This window comes from Gallus gallus, chromosome 2 (assembly GCF_016699485.2).
Source record: "Gallus gallus isolate bGalGal1 chromosome 2, bGalGal1.mat.broiler.GRCg7b, whole genome shotgun sequence".
NCBI classification, from domain to species: Eukaryota; Metazoa; Chordata; class Aves; order Galliformes; family Phasianidae; genus Gallus; species Gallus gallus.
Genome location: NC_052533.1, coordinates 14,659,635 through 14,676,209, shown reverse-complemented (window position 1 = coordinate 14,676,209; position 16,575 = coordinate 14,659,635). Strand labels below are relative to the sequence as shown.

At 43.3% G+C, this 16,575-nt stretch overlaps 1 protein-coding gene across 34 annotated transcripts in view; it reads left to right on the top strand.

The window, feature by feature from the left end:
* Window positions 1–16,575, top strand: part of SVIL (supervillin) — a 134,132-nt gene that overhangs the window by 48,591 nt on the left and 68,966 nt on the right. For 30 of the 34 annotated variants that reach the window (XM_040694025.2, XM_046932038.1, XM_046932047.1 and 27 more), the window contains one exon: window positions 16,056–16,122. Coding sequence is in view for 22 of the 34 variants with exons in the window: in XM_025148355.3 (XP_025004123.2) it covers window positions 16,056–16,122 (67 nt within the window). In the remaining 12 variants the exon portion in view is untranslated. Of the gene's footprint in view, window positions 1–2,963; window positions 3,145–12,972; window positions 13,114–16,055; window positions 16,123–16,575 lie in introns of those variants that run through there. The other 4 variants (XM_046932050.1, XM_040694042.2, XM_040694080.2 and 1 more) reach the window with 2 other exon arrangements.

Sequence of the window (16,575 nt, the reverse complement as noted above, 5' to 3'; positions counted from 1 at the left end):
GACACACTTTCACCCTTTGGAACAAAAAGTACAGTGACTGCCAGTGTATCACTAACACAAAGAAACAGCTGCTGGGCTTTTTACATAAAGCAGGCAGTGGTGTACACCAATGGAGATTTCTGGCGTTCCTGGTGCTGATGCACCTTGGCATCCTTCAGTCTCCTCCTTTCTCGTCCCTGCCTTTCTATGTTTGGAAGCCATTTTTCAATTTTACTTACCAAGCTGTCTGCCTTCTGTTTCTCTTTGCTTCTCGATTACAGGATGAGAAGACAGAATGGGTTAATAAGACATTTCCCATCACGAGTTTTGTGTTTGTTCTAACAGAACATTTTCTTACAGTCTACAGCTGAAACAAAGCCCTGCCTTGAAATATCAGAAACTGTGAATGCTCTCATACTGTTCCTCATAATGACTTGCAAGAAATAAAGATAATTCTTGACAATCAAAAAAGCTCTAAAAAATAGGACTAGCTGAGAACTTGAGAACTTACATATGCCCAAGTCTTTAATATTATGTTTTTTTTCCTCCCTCGAGGGATAGAAGCGTGAATTTGACTATAAAAATGAAATGATGCTTTCCAAGTGAAATCCCTATATAGTGTCCTCTCTAAGAGCAGTTGTCTAGTTTTGTTCAGCCTACATCAAATAGCATTCTAGTTCTCTGGATCTTCTTGGATAGGGTTGTGTTTCTTTACTGCATACTGTGAGCTAATGCAACTCCTGGACTTTCTCCAGTCTGTACTGTCTGAAATATAGACTTTGGATATAAGCTGCTGATTATGGTTTCAGACTTCCCAGGAAACGAAAATGTAAAGGGCTGAAGAAAATGCTGCAGCTTTTCACAGTGATCTCATGCATGGCCACATGCTGTCAGGATGTTTAAGTTTCTTGTACTGAGTTTTAATGCGGACATACTTTCCATAGGAGTTCAAAGTACTACTGTAGTTTGACTTGAAGCCATTGGCAAGCGATAGACTTAAAAGATAGCACCAATATCTTGAATTGTAGCCTTGACTGAGCTTTTCTTCTGTCTACTTGACTATTCGAGAACTTGAAGTCCAAGCAAGATGTGGATGCTGAAGTGAAGGATGATACATATTCTTAAATTATTTATTTGGGGAAACTGCTGGGTTCTCTAGCTTTTCTGCTGCTTTCTCTTATTCACTTTTTCCATTAGCACATATAAGAATCAGTCCAGGCATAGAAAGACAGTGAAGAAAACAAATATCTTACTTGGGCCTCTGGATCCTTTGTGTGGAATGCTGATACATCAATTCAGTAGTAATCGTGCCAGTACTGCTGGTGCTGAGGTAGAGTTTCCAAATGGCTCCTGGCAGCTCCCTGCTGTGGGAAGGAGAGCTGTTCTCATGCACTAAGACAACCTTGTGCAGCAGGCCTTGTGAGCAGGGCACCACCTATAAACAAGGTGGGTTTCTGTGAATTTCTTGTGTGACTGCCTCATATGTGTGCTGTTAAAAGTGAAGTTGATATAAGGCTACACTGCAGTGCTTGGATCAGGAATTGAGGGTACAGTTAACTGTGGCTGTGATGGTTTGACGGATGATGGGCATTTTAACAGAATTTCTCAGGGTTGATGTACCCTAATATTCCCCACAGGTCTCTACCTCTCACTGTATCAGAAATAGCATTGCCAGCAGAAACAGGGGAGTGATCATCCCCCTGTACTCAGCCCTGGTGAGGCTGCACCTCGAGTACTGTGTTCAGTTTTGGGCCCCTCACTGCAAGAAAGACATTGAGGCCTTGGGGTGTGTCCAGAGAAGGGCAACAATGCTGTGAGGGGTCTGGAGCATGAGGCTTATGGGGAGCAGCTGGGGGAGCTGGGATTGTTCAGTCTGGAGAAGGGGAGGTTCAGGGGAGACCTTATTGTTCTTTGCAACTACCTGAAGGGAGGTTGTGGTGAGGGTGGGAGTAGGCCTCTTCTCCCGGGTAACTAGCCATAGGACTAGAGGGAATGGCATCAAGTTGTGCTAGGGGAGACTCATGTTGGATGTTAGCAAATACTTCCCCGAGGAGTAGTCAGGTGCTGGAATGGGCTGCCAGGGGTGTAGTGGAGTCACCGTCCCTGGAGGTGTTCAAGAAACATTTAGATGTTGTACTGAGGAACGTGGTTTAGTGGGAAATACTGGCAATAGGTGGACGGTTGGACTGGATGATCTTAGAGGCCTTTTCCAACATCAGTGATTCTGCGATTCCATGATTGTTCCCCAGGACTGCCAGGACTTGGATTTGGGGCAGATGTTGTGGGTGGGAAGTCTTGCTGCAGCACATGTGCTGTTTCCCTGCTGGGTTTTACAGCCCATGCTGAGCTCTGGCCCGTGGTAGCTGCACCTTGCTGCCGCCTTGCCTGAGCTGGTGGAACACTTTGCTCAGCAGCAGACTGAAGCCAAACATGACGTGCCCTGTGGGGGTTCGCAGCATCACCTGGCACAAGGCTGTGCCCTGTAGGCTAAGAAGCATTGTGCTGTATGTGTTTGTGATTTACCTGATAATGTTCTGCTTCTTTGGAGTGAAGCATTACTTTGGGACAAGTAATGCTGTAGGTATATTTTTAAAACTGTGGCTATAAGGTCTGCCTTTGCAAGGACCTAGTCTAGACTCAGCAATACAGAATTCTGTCTATAACTGGTTGTTACTGTATTACTGTAATAACTGGTGGCCATCAAGACGTCCAGAGAGTCCTTCATTCTTTCCAACTCTAATTTATTCAAGCTGGCTCTTTTCTATCCTCTAAGGGATGTCTCTTTTTCCATTACACATGCTTAGTGCCTCTCTTCCATCAGCACAGCATTCCTTTGGTGCTATTCATGGGACAAACAAGTTGACTGATGAAGGGAATTTACCTGCAAAAAAAAAGTGTCCAAGATTATCTGCATGCTCACACCATGACCTGCAGTTGTTGGCATGCTCTGCAGCTTGCTGCTGAAGCTGAACTTTGTATGCTCTGAGTTGGTTTGGCTCTCTTGAATGCTGTAGCTCAGCATACCTTCAGTTTCCTGTGTGCAGATCTCACTTACTGAACGGGAGGGTAAGAATTGAATCTACTGGACTGGACCTAAAGAAGGAAAGCAAAACTCTGCTCGAGAAGGTGGCCTGGTTTGGAGGAGAGGTGAAGAGAGCCATGAAGGTGGGATTGGGTGTGATGGAGGACTCTGCAGTAAAAGCTGGAGAAGAGACAGGGGAGAAGTGGGAGTAAATTGGAAGGTGCTTATGAAAACAGATGTGGTGGGATTACCAATAGGATGGAGAGCAGGAGGAAGGTGGAGCTATAAAGAAAGCAGCAAGAATAAAAGTCAGAAGAGAGAGACTGGCAGGGGTGAGAACTAAGGGAGTGAAAGGGGAGTGTGTCTGGGAATGGCAGATTTTAATCTCAGGAAGACTGGTGCAATCTGGGGCAGCTGAGCTCCTCTGTGTGAGATGAGCTGCGGAGTAGCAGAGCAGTCTTAGAGATGTCCACTTTATGTTCTGTAGGTGCCCTGGGGAGTCTTTTGGGGAACGCGTAATGAATCTCTCAACTTCCCATATATCTGTCCTCATTCTTTCATTTGTAGAATCTCTATTTTCTCTTCTCACTACGTTTCATTTGAACAAAGCAGTGATATTCTGCATTTAATCTTGGAGCATCTTTAAATCAAGGGAAGAACATCCCCATTATCTCACTGAACCCCCATTTGTCTTCATTTCGAAGATGTGCCTGCAACACGTAGCTGCTGGTTACATGGCAGATGAATTTCCTCTCATGTGGGCTGGGGTGGGAGTTTACACTTATAAGATCACTGGAAGAAATGGCCTGGCTTGGTGGGTGAGTGTGGGGGGAAAAAAAGCCACACCTATTCAGCCTTGATTTAAAGCAGCAGACTTGCGTGAATCATTCATTCCTCTGTTCTTTAAGTGTAACCTTTGATATGCATAGATTTTGCTGAAATTGCCTTCCAGCTTTATTCGTGAAGAGGATAGAGTTCTCACTGCTAGCTCTGTACCAGTTAGGTAGCTAGTAAAAGAGCTATGCTTTGTCCTGAGCAATGAAAAAGCCATGCTTCCTGGTGGGGGTGGCTTCTGTGCCCAGCAGGTGGCCTTTTGCATTTAAGATAATCAGCATACAGACACAAAAATGTTATTTGTACTTCTTTCCCTTTTTTCTGTTTTACTCACAATGGAGAAGATACCCCCATATTTCAAACCAGTCCCCCAAATTTCTGCCTGAAGTGTGATTTTTGAAATTGTTAATGTCTGTAAGCAAAGATGGGCAGTGGGAGTGTTTAGAAGGGAAAAATGTCAGCTATTACTTTACCTCGGTTCAAAATTTAAACTGCAAAAGCATAAAAGCCTTTTGAAAGCATTTTCTAGTGTGCAGTTGCACAAATGGCCCTAAATTAACAGGTGCCAAATAATCACCTGTGAGAGTGCCACAGTGGCTTTCTGGATGTGTCTGAATTGATGGAGATTCTCCTTTTTAATCAAAAAGGAGTTCCCCCTGGTACTTGGGGTTTGTTAGTGTGTATTCCGAGAGAGTGGAAAAATCTTGAAGTCTTGAAACCCATTTCTGTCAGAAAATAGAGCAAGCCTGGTAGGTTTGGTCTGTGTTAACTGTGACTGACTTCCATAGGCCAGTGCTATTCTTTGTAAGACTTTGTTGACAGGTCTGTCGAATGCACACATGCACCAATCCATCTCATTCCCTGTGAGTTATTTACTTTTGTACAGCTTTTGTTATTAATATTAAATAGTAATGAGAACATACTGTGCTGCTGATCTAAGCAAATTGGACACAAAGTGAGTTAGCTTATTTTTAGGACTACTGGCTTGTAATCATTTCTGACCCTTTTTTGAATGTGGCCCATTTCTTTGGATTAGTGAGGCGTATTTTAGCAGAAAATCAGCAGTTCTGAGCCAGGGTCTGTGAGTGCATCTGGGCACGGCTTCAACCTGAGATGATTATGGCTGAGCTTACATACTGCCAGCATGATTCACAGCTGTACTGCTTAATGCACACTATTGAAAGAGCAAGTCGCCAAATATGCTCTCATTTTCAATCTAACAGTATGAACCTGGGGGCTGTTGTGGGAACTGGGCATACCTGTGGCAGTTTGATTTCTTTCACTGGGGTGATAATCATGGCTCAGTTTTAATCACTGTGTTGGAGGTTTTTCTGGCTGTGAGAAGCATGGTCCTTAAATGCACGCTTACGTACATCTAGCGTTTGGTAGGCATTGAGCCCTTACAGGGCAGTGTTTCTTCCATCCTTCAGAGCTGTGGGACTGAGTTCCGAATTTCAAGGTCTAAATTTCCCAGGGCAGCAAGCAGCATCCCCTGTTCCCTGCAGCATCCCCCTGCAGTGCCTCCTACGTGCCCCGCAGATGTGTACTAATGGGCCGGCCAGACTGCGGCCTCGGCAGCGTGCTCACCAGTGATGCTTCATTCAAGGCAGCAGAGCACTTAGAAGATTGGATGCCAATTTTAGAAATATCAGGGTACAAGCAGCATTTCAACTGCCTCCGTATTTTACTGCTCGGTGCCAGACAGGGCATGGAGCTGTGTCTGCACTGAAGTGCTGCCTGCTGACAGTGGAGGCTGCCAGCAGCGGGTGGAGGTGACCTGTGCTCTGTGGACTGGCTGGGCCTCCGGCAGGCTCTGTGCTTCCTGCACAGCCTCTGCTCTGTGAAAGAGGAGAGCTGTCCAAATCTAGCCGCTTGAGATTACCTTGGGAGAGGTGTGAAGGAGGAGCTAGCCAGCATTACAAGCGAGGCACCAAGCAGCAGAAGCAGATTTTTTGCTAGGTAGTTATTTTGGGGAGAGCAGATCATTACTTTTGAAGCCATCTGTCTGAATTGCAGCAAATCTCACCATAACTGATCAACAGCGTTTAATAATTCAACAGTAGTGTTCAAACGAGTGTCTGTGCTTTGCTTTTATCTTCTTCATTTGGTTTTCATGCTTGACAAGTACCTGCCTGGTGGCTGGCTGCACTCGTGCTGCTGGCCTACTTTTGAGCAATTCATGTAGTGAGAAACCCCATTATTTCTGCAGCTACTGATTCTACACGATGCTGTGTGGAAAGCCATCCCACAGCCAGCCAGCCACAGGCTTGTGCTGCCCATGGCTCACACCAAGCTGTGGTTGCTGCCTCTCCCACCCCGTGTTGTGGAGGTCTGGGGTGGGCGGGCAGCCACAAGGTAAGCACTGGGTGGCCACAAGGCAACAGGGAGCTCAGCCTGGCCTTATTAGGCTGTAGCAATGGTGTCTGGGGACAGGATGTGCTGCAGGGCAGTGAGGAGCGTGCAGCCCGGAACAGATCCAGCCCAGGCCCCGGGAGACATGGCCCAGTACTGCCATGTGCTGCGCCTGGAGGAGCTGCATCGTGCTAGAGATGGCTCAGAAGAGCCTCCTGTGTAAACACTTGCAGTAGGAGCTCTCTTTCCTGAATTATTTCTCACAGGCTGGTTATACCCTAAGATTCACGTTGTTATCCTACATATCAAATGCCTTTTAAAGTCTGTGTTCATTCTTTGTCATGCTATGTGATTTTAGGCACACACCTGAACTAAGAAGGGTGTTTTGTTTTGTTTTTGTGACTTCGGGACTGATCTCTTCTTGTGCAGTTTATGCCCTTTATGGGAGGGCTGTGTTTTATTGCCTAAACTAATGGTTCTGTTCCCAGGAGAGTGGGAGTGCCGGCACCTGTTGCCTGTGTACAGACCAGGGTTCAACTAGGTTTCATCATATTCCCCTCATACAAGCTGACTTTTATTGTGGATGAAGGCTTTAAAAAAAAAAGTCTGTTATTTCTTCAGTGAAATCCCCCTAGACTAAGGCAAAATTCAGTACATCCAGGTGCCGTGCAGCTCTGGTAAAGCTCTTCAGATTGTACGCTGATTGCCTGCTATTAGTGATCAGCACCCCACTGAGCACTGTGCACACCTGGGGTCTTTGTAGGAGCTTGGGAGCGTGTGAGGGCGGTAGAGAGACAAGGTCTTGGCTGCTTTGAATTTAAGGCTGCTCTCCAGAGAAGTTGCTCCAGAACTGCAGCATCACTGTGCTAAACAGATTTCCTTTCTTCATGAATTTGTGCTCAGCAGCGCTAGATGCAGATTAAACCTTGTGTACGTGCTTATTCAGTGACGTTATTTTCAGTGGCAGAGTTTGTACTTGAGCTGTGTCACCTTGACCATCAGCACTAGAATAGAGCATATGGGTTTCGTTTTTTTTTTTTTTTTCTGTTTTTGTTTTACTGAGTATTTGATTTTCTGGGGAAGCATTGCAACATGCTATAAACAGGATGGGAACTGGATCTAGATTCCTTGTCTGCATGATTGTTTTCTGCCTGAGGCTTAAAAATAAGCTATATTTCAAGGTAAGTATGCAGGGCTATGAAGTGGCCTGCGAAATGTCACATCACTGTGGTAAACAAAATCAATGTCTTCCTTAGATGACTATCGAGAAGAGCCAAAGAACTTTGTTATAAATTCTTTCTTGTGGTATGCACGCCTCTCTGCTCCCTTTTTGGGCTTTAAATGCGAGCGGATGGAGCAGCCAGGAGGAATCTCGGTAGCACGGCTGTGCTTTTAATGTCACTTTACTGCCCAGGACCACTTGTTGCTGCAGACAAGGAGACAGCCCTATGCTGATTGTGTTGCAATCTGGTGAAGCTTTCTGGAAATGGAGACTGGAGTTGGCACAAAATGGGGAAACCTGTCCTGAACAACTTGTTAGGAGAACAGGAGACCTGCAAACAGTCCCTCTTTTGTACCCTTGGTCATTGCAACAGAAAAGCTGTCATCCACCACACTAGTAAACAAGAGGCTGCTGCCTATGGCATGATGTTGATGTAGGGTGTTTGCAGAGGCTGACCCCATGCCTCTACAATCTGAACTGCAGCTGCTTTACATCAGGCTCTGGTGCAAAATGCTTAGCCATTATTTTGCTAGGCAAGAACTCTTCTTCGTCAAAGTCCTTGGGCTGCCTGGTCATACAAATTGCACATCCTGCTGGGGCAGGAGCTCCTCCTTTATCCCTTGTTTCCAGCAGTTTGCTCAGTCCATCCCTAATGGTGCGCACTTGCTGTGTTCTTTCATAGCTTTGGGCTCACAGATACCAGGTCTGATTCAATTTGGATGTGCCTCACTGGTGTGTCTGATTACCACAAGTAAGAGGAGTGTGCGGTCTTTCAGCATCTTCCCAGGAGCTAGTCTAGGCTGAGCCTACTGCTTAGGAAGAAAACCTTGGAGGTGTTCATATATGCTGTAGTCTCAACATGGTGTTTAATGAACAGTGATCCAAGCTGTGGGAATGTCAGTGGGAATCACCTTTGCATTCAGAATAAGAAAAAATGTTGCGGATTGAAAGGTACCAGAATCTCCTTTTAGGAGTAATTAACTGCTAAAATTAATGGCTCGACTGAGATTTTGTTAACTCTGAAACAGTAATCATTCTGAAAGGTTTTCTTAGAATACACATAGAAAATAGAATTTTCTAGAACATCAGTAAATATTCGGTACCAAAAGATGATCCATGTTTTTTAATACATCTGTTGCCTTACACTGAAAAAGCTTAGTTCTCTTTATGGCCCTTACTAACCAGCTTTTCTGATCTTGACATGGTACCTGCTTTAAATTGTCACACAGGTGATGTGATGCTGACGTTTATTTGAAGACTTGTCCAAAACACAGTTGGTAGCCAAACAGCAGACATCCTCTTGATAGAACCATTATTTGAAAACTATTGCACTGTGGAAGTGCAAAAAAGAGAAGTGAAAAGGATTAAACATGATTCCTGCTGGAGGGATGGCACCATGTGAGGAAACTTTATCCTAGTTTAAGTCCTTATAAAGGACTTCATTTAGGAAATAAGAATTTCACTTGTCTGTGTACAGGGGCTTTGTGTGGAGATGACAAAACCCACTGGCACTGCCAATCCTGGATACACTGGACTTGCAAGCGAGGATGCTTGAACATGACTTGAGACCATAACTCGTTGTTAAGTGATTATACCATGTAAGTGATTTTTGATGTATCTTGAGCTTTAGGTTAAATTACTTCTTGCAAACCTTGGCAGAACTTGCTGGAGAGTGGGGGAAAAGAAAGATAAGAACAGGGAGGTTTTTCTTGGTGCCCTGGTACTTACCTTTAGAAATACATACCTGCCGGCTGAAAACCATCATGGTGTGCTTGGGTGTGCGCATGTCCTGGAGGCTGGGAAAGGTCAGATGGAAAAAGAGTGGTCTGGTTTAGCCCTCTCTTCTAACTTTCGTTCCTGACATCATCCACCGCCTCTCAGATCTCAGCCCTGCTTGCTTGGACTTGCTATTCCAAGTGCACTCTCCCCCTATCCAGGAGCAGAACAGTGGAATCAAATTCATGAACTCCTTTAGACCTCGTCCCATGAAGCGTAGATGCAAATATTATTTCATCATCTTGTTTATACAGATCATCTCAGTTTTCCATGCTGCTTGGCCTGGTGTTTACCTAACTAGCATATTTGCTGAAAGTTTCCTTGCAATCGCTGTGGTGGTTTGTTTTTGTTTTTTTCCCCTCAGCATTCTCGATTTTTTTTATTTTTAGACTTTCTTCAAACAGCTGTCATGGGCTTCTTTGATTTTTGCCTTTATCATGACTGCAAGTCACTACAAAGTATCTGGTTCTCCTTATCGCACAGAAACACATCTAAATATAAATTCCTACGTGATCAAAATTTAGAAATAAAAAGGCTTGATCTTAGTGGGACCTGAATCATAACTCTCCAGTGCTTTGGGGCTGGCAGCCCTGTAAGTTGGGAACAGCTTTGCAAGCTGTTTAAACTCCAACTTTGATTACAATGATTAGTTTTGCCAGACAAAAGGAAGATATTTTCCTTCTCTTCCTGTGGGAAGCTTCGGAACAGCATTTAACTGCCAGCTGGTCTTTCATGAGCAGTCTCAGACTGGAAATGTATGCATGCTTAACCTCCAGCTCTTTGCCCAGATGACTGCAAACTTTACTTCCAGCTGGGTTTGCCCCCCTTTCCAACAGCTGAACTGTTGTTCTCTTTCTGTTTGCTTATGTTGGAGGCTACAAAAGCTCAGGAATTAATGATGGCAGGGGAGGACAAGAACATTACTACTGATATACAACAGCCTTGATAATGTAGTTTGGCTGACCATACTTCTAGGTCTTGGAGACTGGATTGCTTTAAAGGAGAAAAGAATCTTCGTCCTTCCTTCCTCAAGTACTTGGAGATGGATTTCCTTTCTTCAGGGAAAGATGACATCTCATACCTACTGTTTCCAAACAGTCAGCAAAAACCTAAATCCAAGACTTCCTTCATACAACTGTTCGACCCTGCTGAATTGCTGTTTTTGCCAAGGTGCCTTCTCCACTCCTAAAGCTGATCCGGGGTCAGCACAGAGATCTCTCTTCCAACAAGAGACCCTTTGAGACACCCCTTTTTGATGGAAAGACAAGAGTAAGCAAACAGTTGTATGTTTCCACTGACCTGTGCGAAGTGCATAGCCTTGGGTATAATAGGGCTCCAGCTCCTTGTGACTTTAAGACCTTAACATTGGTAGCAGCGTTGGCACACAGCCTTTGTCTTGAGGGGAAGCTGATATGACCCTATGGTTGCAGGCTGTGCACAGTATCAGGAGATTTGCCATCTTTCCATACTTCTGTATGCTTTACCTTCTGCACCTCGTTCACCAGAAGGATGCTGGGGACAGAATGCTGGAGATGTCACACAGCAGTGTGATGTGGAAGCCTGCCCTTCCCTCTGCAAATGCAACCATGCACCCACTTCTGCCTTATGGGGCAGCATCTGCATGGGGGTGATGTTTGAGCTGAGCTAGTCTCCTTCGATAGCCAGAGGCTGCTCTGGTACCTTCAGAAAAGCATACACAAAAATTAGATAGAAATGTTTACTATCATTGTAGTTATACCAGTGGATCACTGAGGCTGAGCTGTCGAGTGTAACTTCTCCAGCCCTTCTAAAGACCATGGCCATGAGATTTATCAAATTATAATTACTTATTTGTGTTTTATGGAAAAAAAAATCCCTTATTGTATATCAAATGAGTTACAGGTGCTTAAAAATGCTACAGGTAGTAAGTAATACGTTCATTTCATGAGGTCAAACAGGAGGTATTCATATGAGTAGCATTTGTGAGAGCAGGGTTCAGTCTATAATGTCCAAAGTAGGAGTTGCTAGCAGTTTGTGTTAGCTCTGTACTCACTGTCTCATTTGTGTTCTAAGCACAGCAGCACATATGTCTGGACCAGAAAGTAGATTTTCAGGTTAATGGCATGTTTTCAACAAGTGTTGACTGATTGCGTTTTTTGTCACTGCTTTTATATTTTCTAGGCCTGGTACACAGCACCGCAGTGTTTGGGTCCCTGTTCTGTATGGTAGTGCTGTGATGGTTAGAATTAAATGCAAGAGCTAGTAAGTTTACAAGAAAAGAAGAAAACAGGCTGTGTACCATCAGATAATTTTGATCAGAGTATGTATTACTTATATATTACTGGATGAGGTGCTACGAGATATGGTTTAGTAGCTTAGCGGGTAGTAATGGTGATAGGAGGACGGTTGGACTAGATGATCTTGTAGGTCCTTTCCAACCTTGTGGTTCTATGATTCTACTTGGGGAACTGGAGGGCTTCAATGACATGCCCTAAGTGTTGGACTACTCTTGCTCAAGAGAACTCTATACAGTTGAAAGATCAACCAATAATCATGCTTCTGTTAAAGCCTCCCAAGATGAGTCATGATTAAAAACAAAATAGCAAGTAACATTAGATAATATGGAGTGCGTATTCTTATGTACATTGCCAGAACCTGCTAGCATAAAAAGCTGTAGTTTTGATGACCTAGAGAGGCTAACAACAGCTTCACAATGAGCCAATTCATACTGTTATTTTTTTCATAGATTATATTTTTCACTTGTAGTTCTGGAGTCTCTTTCACAGCATTGGTGCTTATGTTTTTGCTGATGTGCGGAGATTTCAAGCATGGATAAGGGTTCTGATATAACAGATATCATAAAAATGGGTAAGCAAAGTTAAGAACTTCTGTTTCTAGGACTTTTTCAGTGTCCTCACAACCTCATCCTTGTGCTGAGTTTGCTGCTGCTGGCTGAAATCTTTCTGAAGATAACCAACAAGTGTGTTTGGGACTGGGAAGCCAGCAGGCAGCTTCTGCCTTCAGTTGGATGGGGTTCAGTGTGTGGGTCTGTCTCGGTCGGGTATTTATGTGCTGGGTTGTTGGCTGGGGTGATCAGGTAGAGCTGAGGAAGGCTGAGCCAGGGCTCTTGCCCCATTTTGAACAAACATTTCCAGACTTCCACAAAGAACTATAAAGGATTCTGACTCCTCTCTTGGATTGAAAATCCATCAAATCTGTTTAATAAAAAAATGGTAGCTAGACAGACAGTGCATGTGCAATTTTACACCTTCTGTCTCAAATTAAAATATTTTGAGCTGCAGTGTCTGTTCTTAAATCCCCACCCCCACCAGCAGTTTTGCTCACATGTTATCCATAAATCTTGTCTGTTTTAAACGTTCCAACTAATAGTTGGGCAAAACGTTTAGCATAATGATATGATTAACAGAGTCCATTTTTTGGCAGCCTGGATGCAGTTTTTCTTCAGCAAGCATTGCAGTTTATCCTGATCAGAGATGGAGAGGCATTACTCCTCTTTTTGCAGAATTCTTTCTTTTTATATGAGGATTTAGACGGTCTGCATTCATTTTGCAGGAATATAACGTGTGATTTGGCTGCATCTTTGAAGAGGTGATATTATAAATCTTCCAATCACCATTGCCCAATCTGTTTAAGCATTCATGTGCCTAATTTCTGTTTGTAATCTGATTACTGGCTTGAGCTGCTCCAGCTTGCAGCCTATTGCTATGCATTTACTGTACTCCCTGGGACGCGGTAGCCTGACAGCTCCAGTCCTGTGCTATGAAAAAATCTCTACATGATATTGCTCAGACAGGCCTAGGGCTGTGGCTGGTTGGGAATTAGCTGCTGTTGTAGTTTCTCTTTGCCGAATCCTTTGTTTGTACAACCATGTTCCGAAATCCTTGGATCTCCAGCTATTTGGGAAATGTTAAACACTCTGAGGAGCAAGGTAAGAGTTCCAAGTCGATAGAGGAAAATGCAGTTTGTGTGCTTTTAATCTCTTGTACGGTTGTATGTGTAAATATTGTTTGACTGGATCTCCTTCAGCTCCGTTAGCTACTTCAGCGATCAGCATGCAGTTAGTCACTTCGGCTGTTTCATTATTTCCTAAAGGGCACTTTTGAAAGATCCGATTAGATGGATCTTCTAATTAGCTTAGCTTGCCACCGACTTAGGGCCTTTAAATATAGCAAATAGCAGTGTAAGGTTGCTTCTGGATTTTTCTTTTTACTTCAGCATTTTTAATTTCCTCTGTATTAAACGGGGGACAGTGGGTTTATCAGGTAGTTTGTACACGGGGGGGGGGGGAGGGGGATAAGACTGAACAAATGGTTAAACTTGTGAGCAAGTTCGATTTACACTGCAGTAAATACACTCTCAATTTTAAATACAAATATTTAAAATTGTGTTAATGGGGTTATGTGGATGTTTATTCTTCAGTGAAAGAAGGAACAAAATGATGTTGCAATGATTTTCTTGCTGTGTATCAGGTATATTATGAGGGTTTCTTTAAATTAACCATTGAAATAACATTGACGCTCATTTTGTGGGCTTATTTATTTCCTTTGGAAGCACAATTGTTTTTACTTTTTTGTCTGTGCTTGTATTTAACCTTAAAGCTTCCATCTTACAGGCAGTAAGTTTGATTGGACTTTAATCCTCCCACATGGGGTTTAATTTGAACAGGAGGAAATTCATAAAATATCAGAACTGTATAACAGCACGTAGTTCTCCGTTTATTTCTGTGGGGGAAGAGAGGAGCTTGCCCTACAAATTACAGCAGAGTTTCAATAGGTTTTTGAGGCACTATAAATATGGTATGTATGGATATTACTATGTATGTTCAGTGGGGAGCAAGTCAGAAAAGCTTGTGAGTCCATCTGAGCAGCTCCTCTCCCACTGCAGCAGTGAAAGCTGCCTCCTTCCCCTCTCACATCCCCTCTTTAGTTTTGGCCAGGAGAAGGGAGCATTTCTCTGTGGTCTGCTTGAGGGCTTCGTGGCGTACAGCTGTTTGGTGCCAGAAACTATGGGATGGGTGCTTATCCTGTTGGAATGGCTGTGTATTTAAGATATGCCTGGTTCTGATTAACTGAACTGATACTGAGCTGGGCTTGTTAAGCTGTGGCATACAGTTCTCACAGTGATGTAAATCTGGCCTTTTTAGAGATCCTTACAGTGTGCAGTATTATTTTCTTTCTAATATTCTAGTGTAAAATGCAGTGATTTATATACCATTAACACTGTTGTTCCCTAAAATAGTTTGCTTGGTCTGGCAAGCTGATTCTGTGTAATCTCTGTGCTTTATTCTCCATTTACTTGGGGAGAAGCGAATGTTAAGAAAAACAGGAAGAAGTTGCTTCTTAACACTGAAGAATGCTGGTAGCACAACTGCTTGAAATTTACAGTGACTTGCAGCAAATGCCAAAAGATGCCCTTTTGCACATTTTAAGCCTCTTAAAATAACACTTTATATATGTATTACTGTTTTTAAACCCATGGACCTGGAAAGGTGACTGAGGGAAAGACATGGAGGAGCAGAGGAAGGACAAGAAGTTTTGAGAGCCATTGAGCAGATGTGCATTTTCTAAATGCAGACTGATGTTGTCAGCTATAATAAGCTCTCTTAAAAGCCTTTCTGCGAAAATAGTAATCATCATACCTAGGTTTTAAAATACAAGAGTACTTTTGCTTGCAAAACAGTTTATTTTTTTAAAACACTACAACAACATATAACAAAATACCCTGGCTGGTTAGCTCTTCCTTGAAGTAGTTAAATCTGAGTTCTGCATTACAGTTTAAAGGGCTGTTGCTGCTTTTGGATTCTTTTGAAGCTTTTGTCTGAAGAGTAAGGTGAAAAATGGTGTATTCATTTTGAGTCTTGGGGTAGTTGACTTACTGCAAATGGAGATTTGAAGTCGTTTTCTCATTGGGAGTACACTTTTAGTAGCTTCATGTTTTCTTCAGCAGCAGTAACAGACCAGGCTGCCCTGCTTCCCGCCTCTCCGTTCTGTAAGGTCTCCTAATAGCATCCTCAGCATCCTCACTGCTGAATGGAGGCAGCTGATGTTTGGTGCACTGCCCCCCCCCTGCTACCAGTCAGCATTTATAGACCTACAGCGATGTTCTTCAGTGCAGAAATGAGGAAGTTACATCTGTGGGGAGAGAGGGGAGATTGCCTGTTGCTTGCTGTGGTTCAGAGAGAGGTTTGGAAAGCAGTGGCTTTGTAATATGTACTTCTTGAATTTAAGGCTGCGTCTCATGTCATTTTGCTCTCATGTAAACATATTTATTATCAGAGTAGAATGCAGTACAAATCCTGAGGTTACTCAGAAAAAAATAGGAGTTTCCAAACAGTGGTCAACCTTCAGAAATTCTTTTGTCGTGGATGGTGTAATAATGTTGCTACAACAAACCCTCAGCTGGGTATCTCTGATTTCTGCAGTGATTATGCAGTTTTTAGAGTATTGCCTGGCTGCAGCCATAAAAGCTATTGCTGCATTTTTCATTATCAAAGTGCTTTATAAACATATCTACTGAGCATTTTGTAAGCAGGGAAACCAAGTCAAGCAGTTTAAATGACACCCCCAGGCTGCAGTGCTACACTGAATACTGGGATTAGAATATCAAAAGCTTCCATACTTTATGGAACTGCCATATGTTTTTCTGTCTGTACTTACTTTTGCAAGGCTTTGGTTTATCACCACCTTGGGCATGGCAGCCTATGTCCCTTTGACTAAAAGAAAGGCCTCTGTACAGTTTTTTCCAGTGGAAAAGGACTATGGCTGGAAGTTACAAAGTGGTTTCATAAAAGTTCCCTATTTATTAAAGCATGTATTTTTAATGTTTTTTTCTCTCTCTCTCTTTTTTTTTTTTTTTTTTTTAATTTCACAGATTTTGACAAAGGAAACTCAGTTAGATTTAAACCTTCACGACTGCTCCACAGGAAGAGAGCGTTAAGGTAAGGCCAAGTCTATCTTCTTGCCCGGTGAAGTTGATTCATTGCACGATTGTTACTTCAGTCATGGCATGAATCTCCATTTGTTGTTTTGCTGGGAAAAATGATTCTCGGTCCTCTCACAGGACCAAGCTTTGGTCTGAGCAGTTATTGAAAACTGTCTCCTAAATAACTGTGTAAATTTACAACTGGTACTACTGAGGAAAGAGTCCCACTCCGCACTGCATCTCATGCAGCTGCAATGAATCATAGAATCATAGAATGGTTTGAGTTGGTTGAGGGTTCCAAGCCCCTTGCTGTACACAGGGATACCTCCCTTTAGACCAGGTTGCTCAAAGTCCCAATTTCCTGAAAGGTGCAGACACAGTACAGACGTGGCGGATCACATTCCCTCCCTGTTCCCTTCCCCACTTGATCTGTGGAACCCCCTCCCATCAGTACACACTTCTTGAGCAT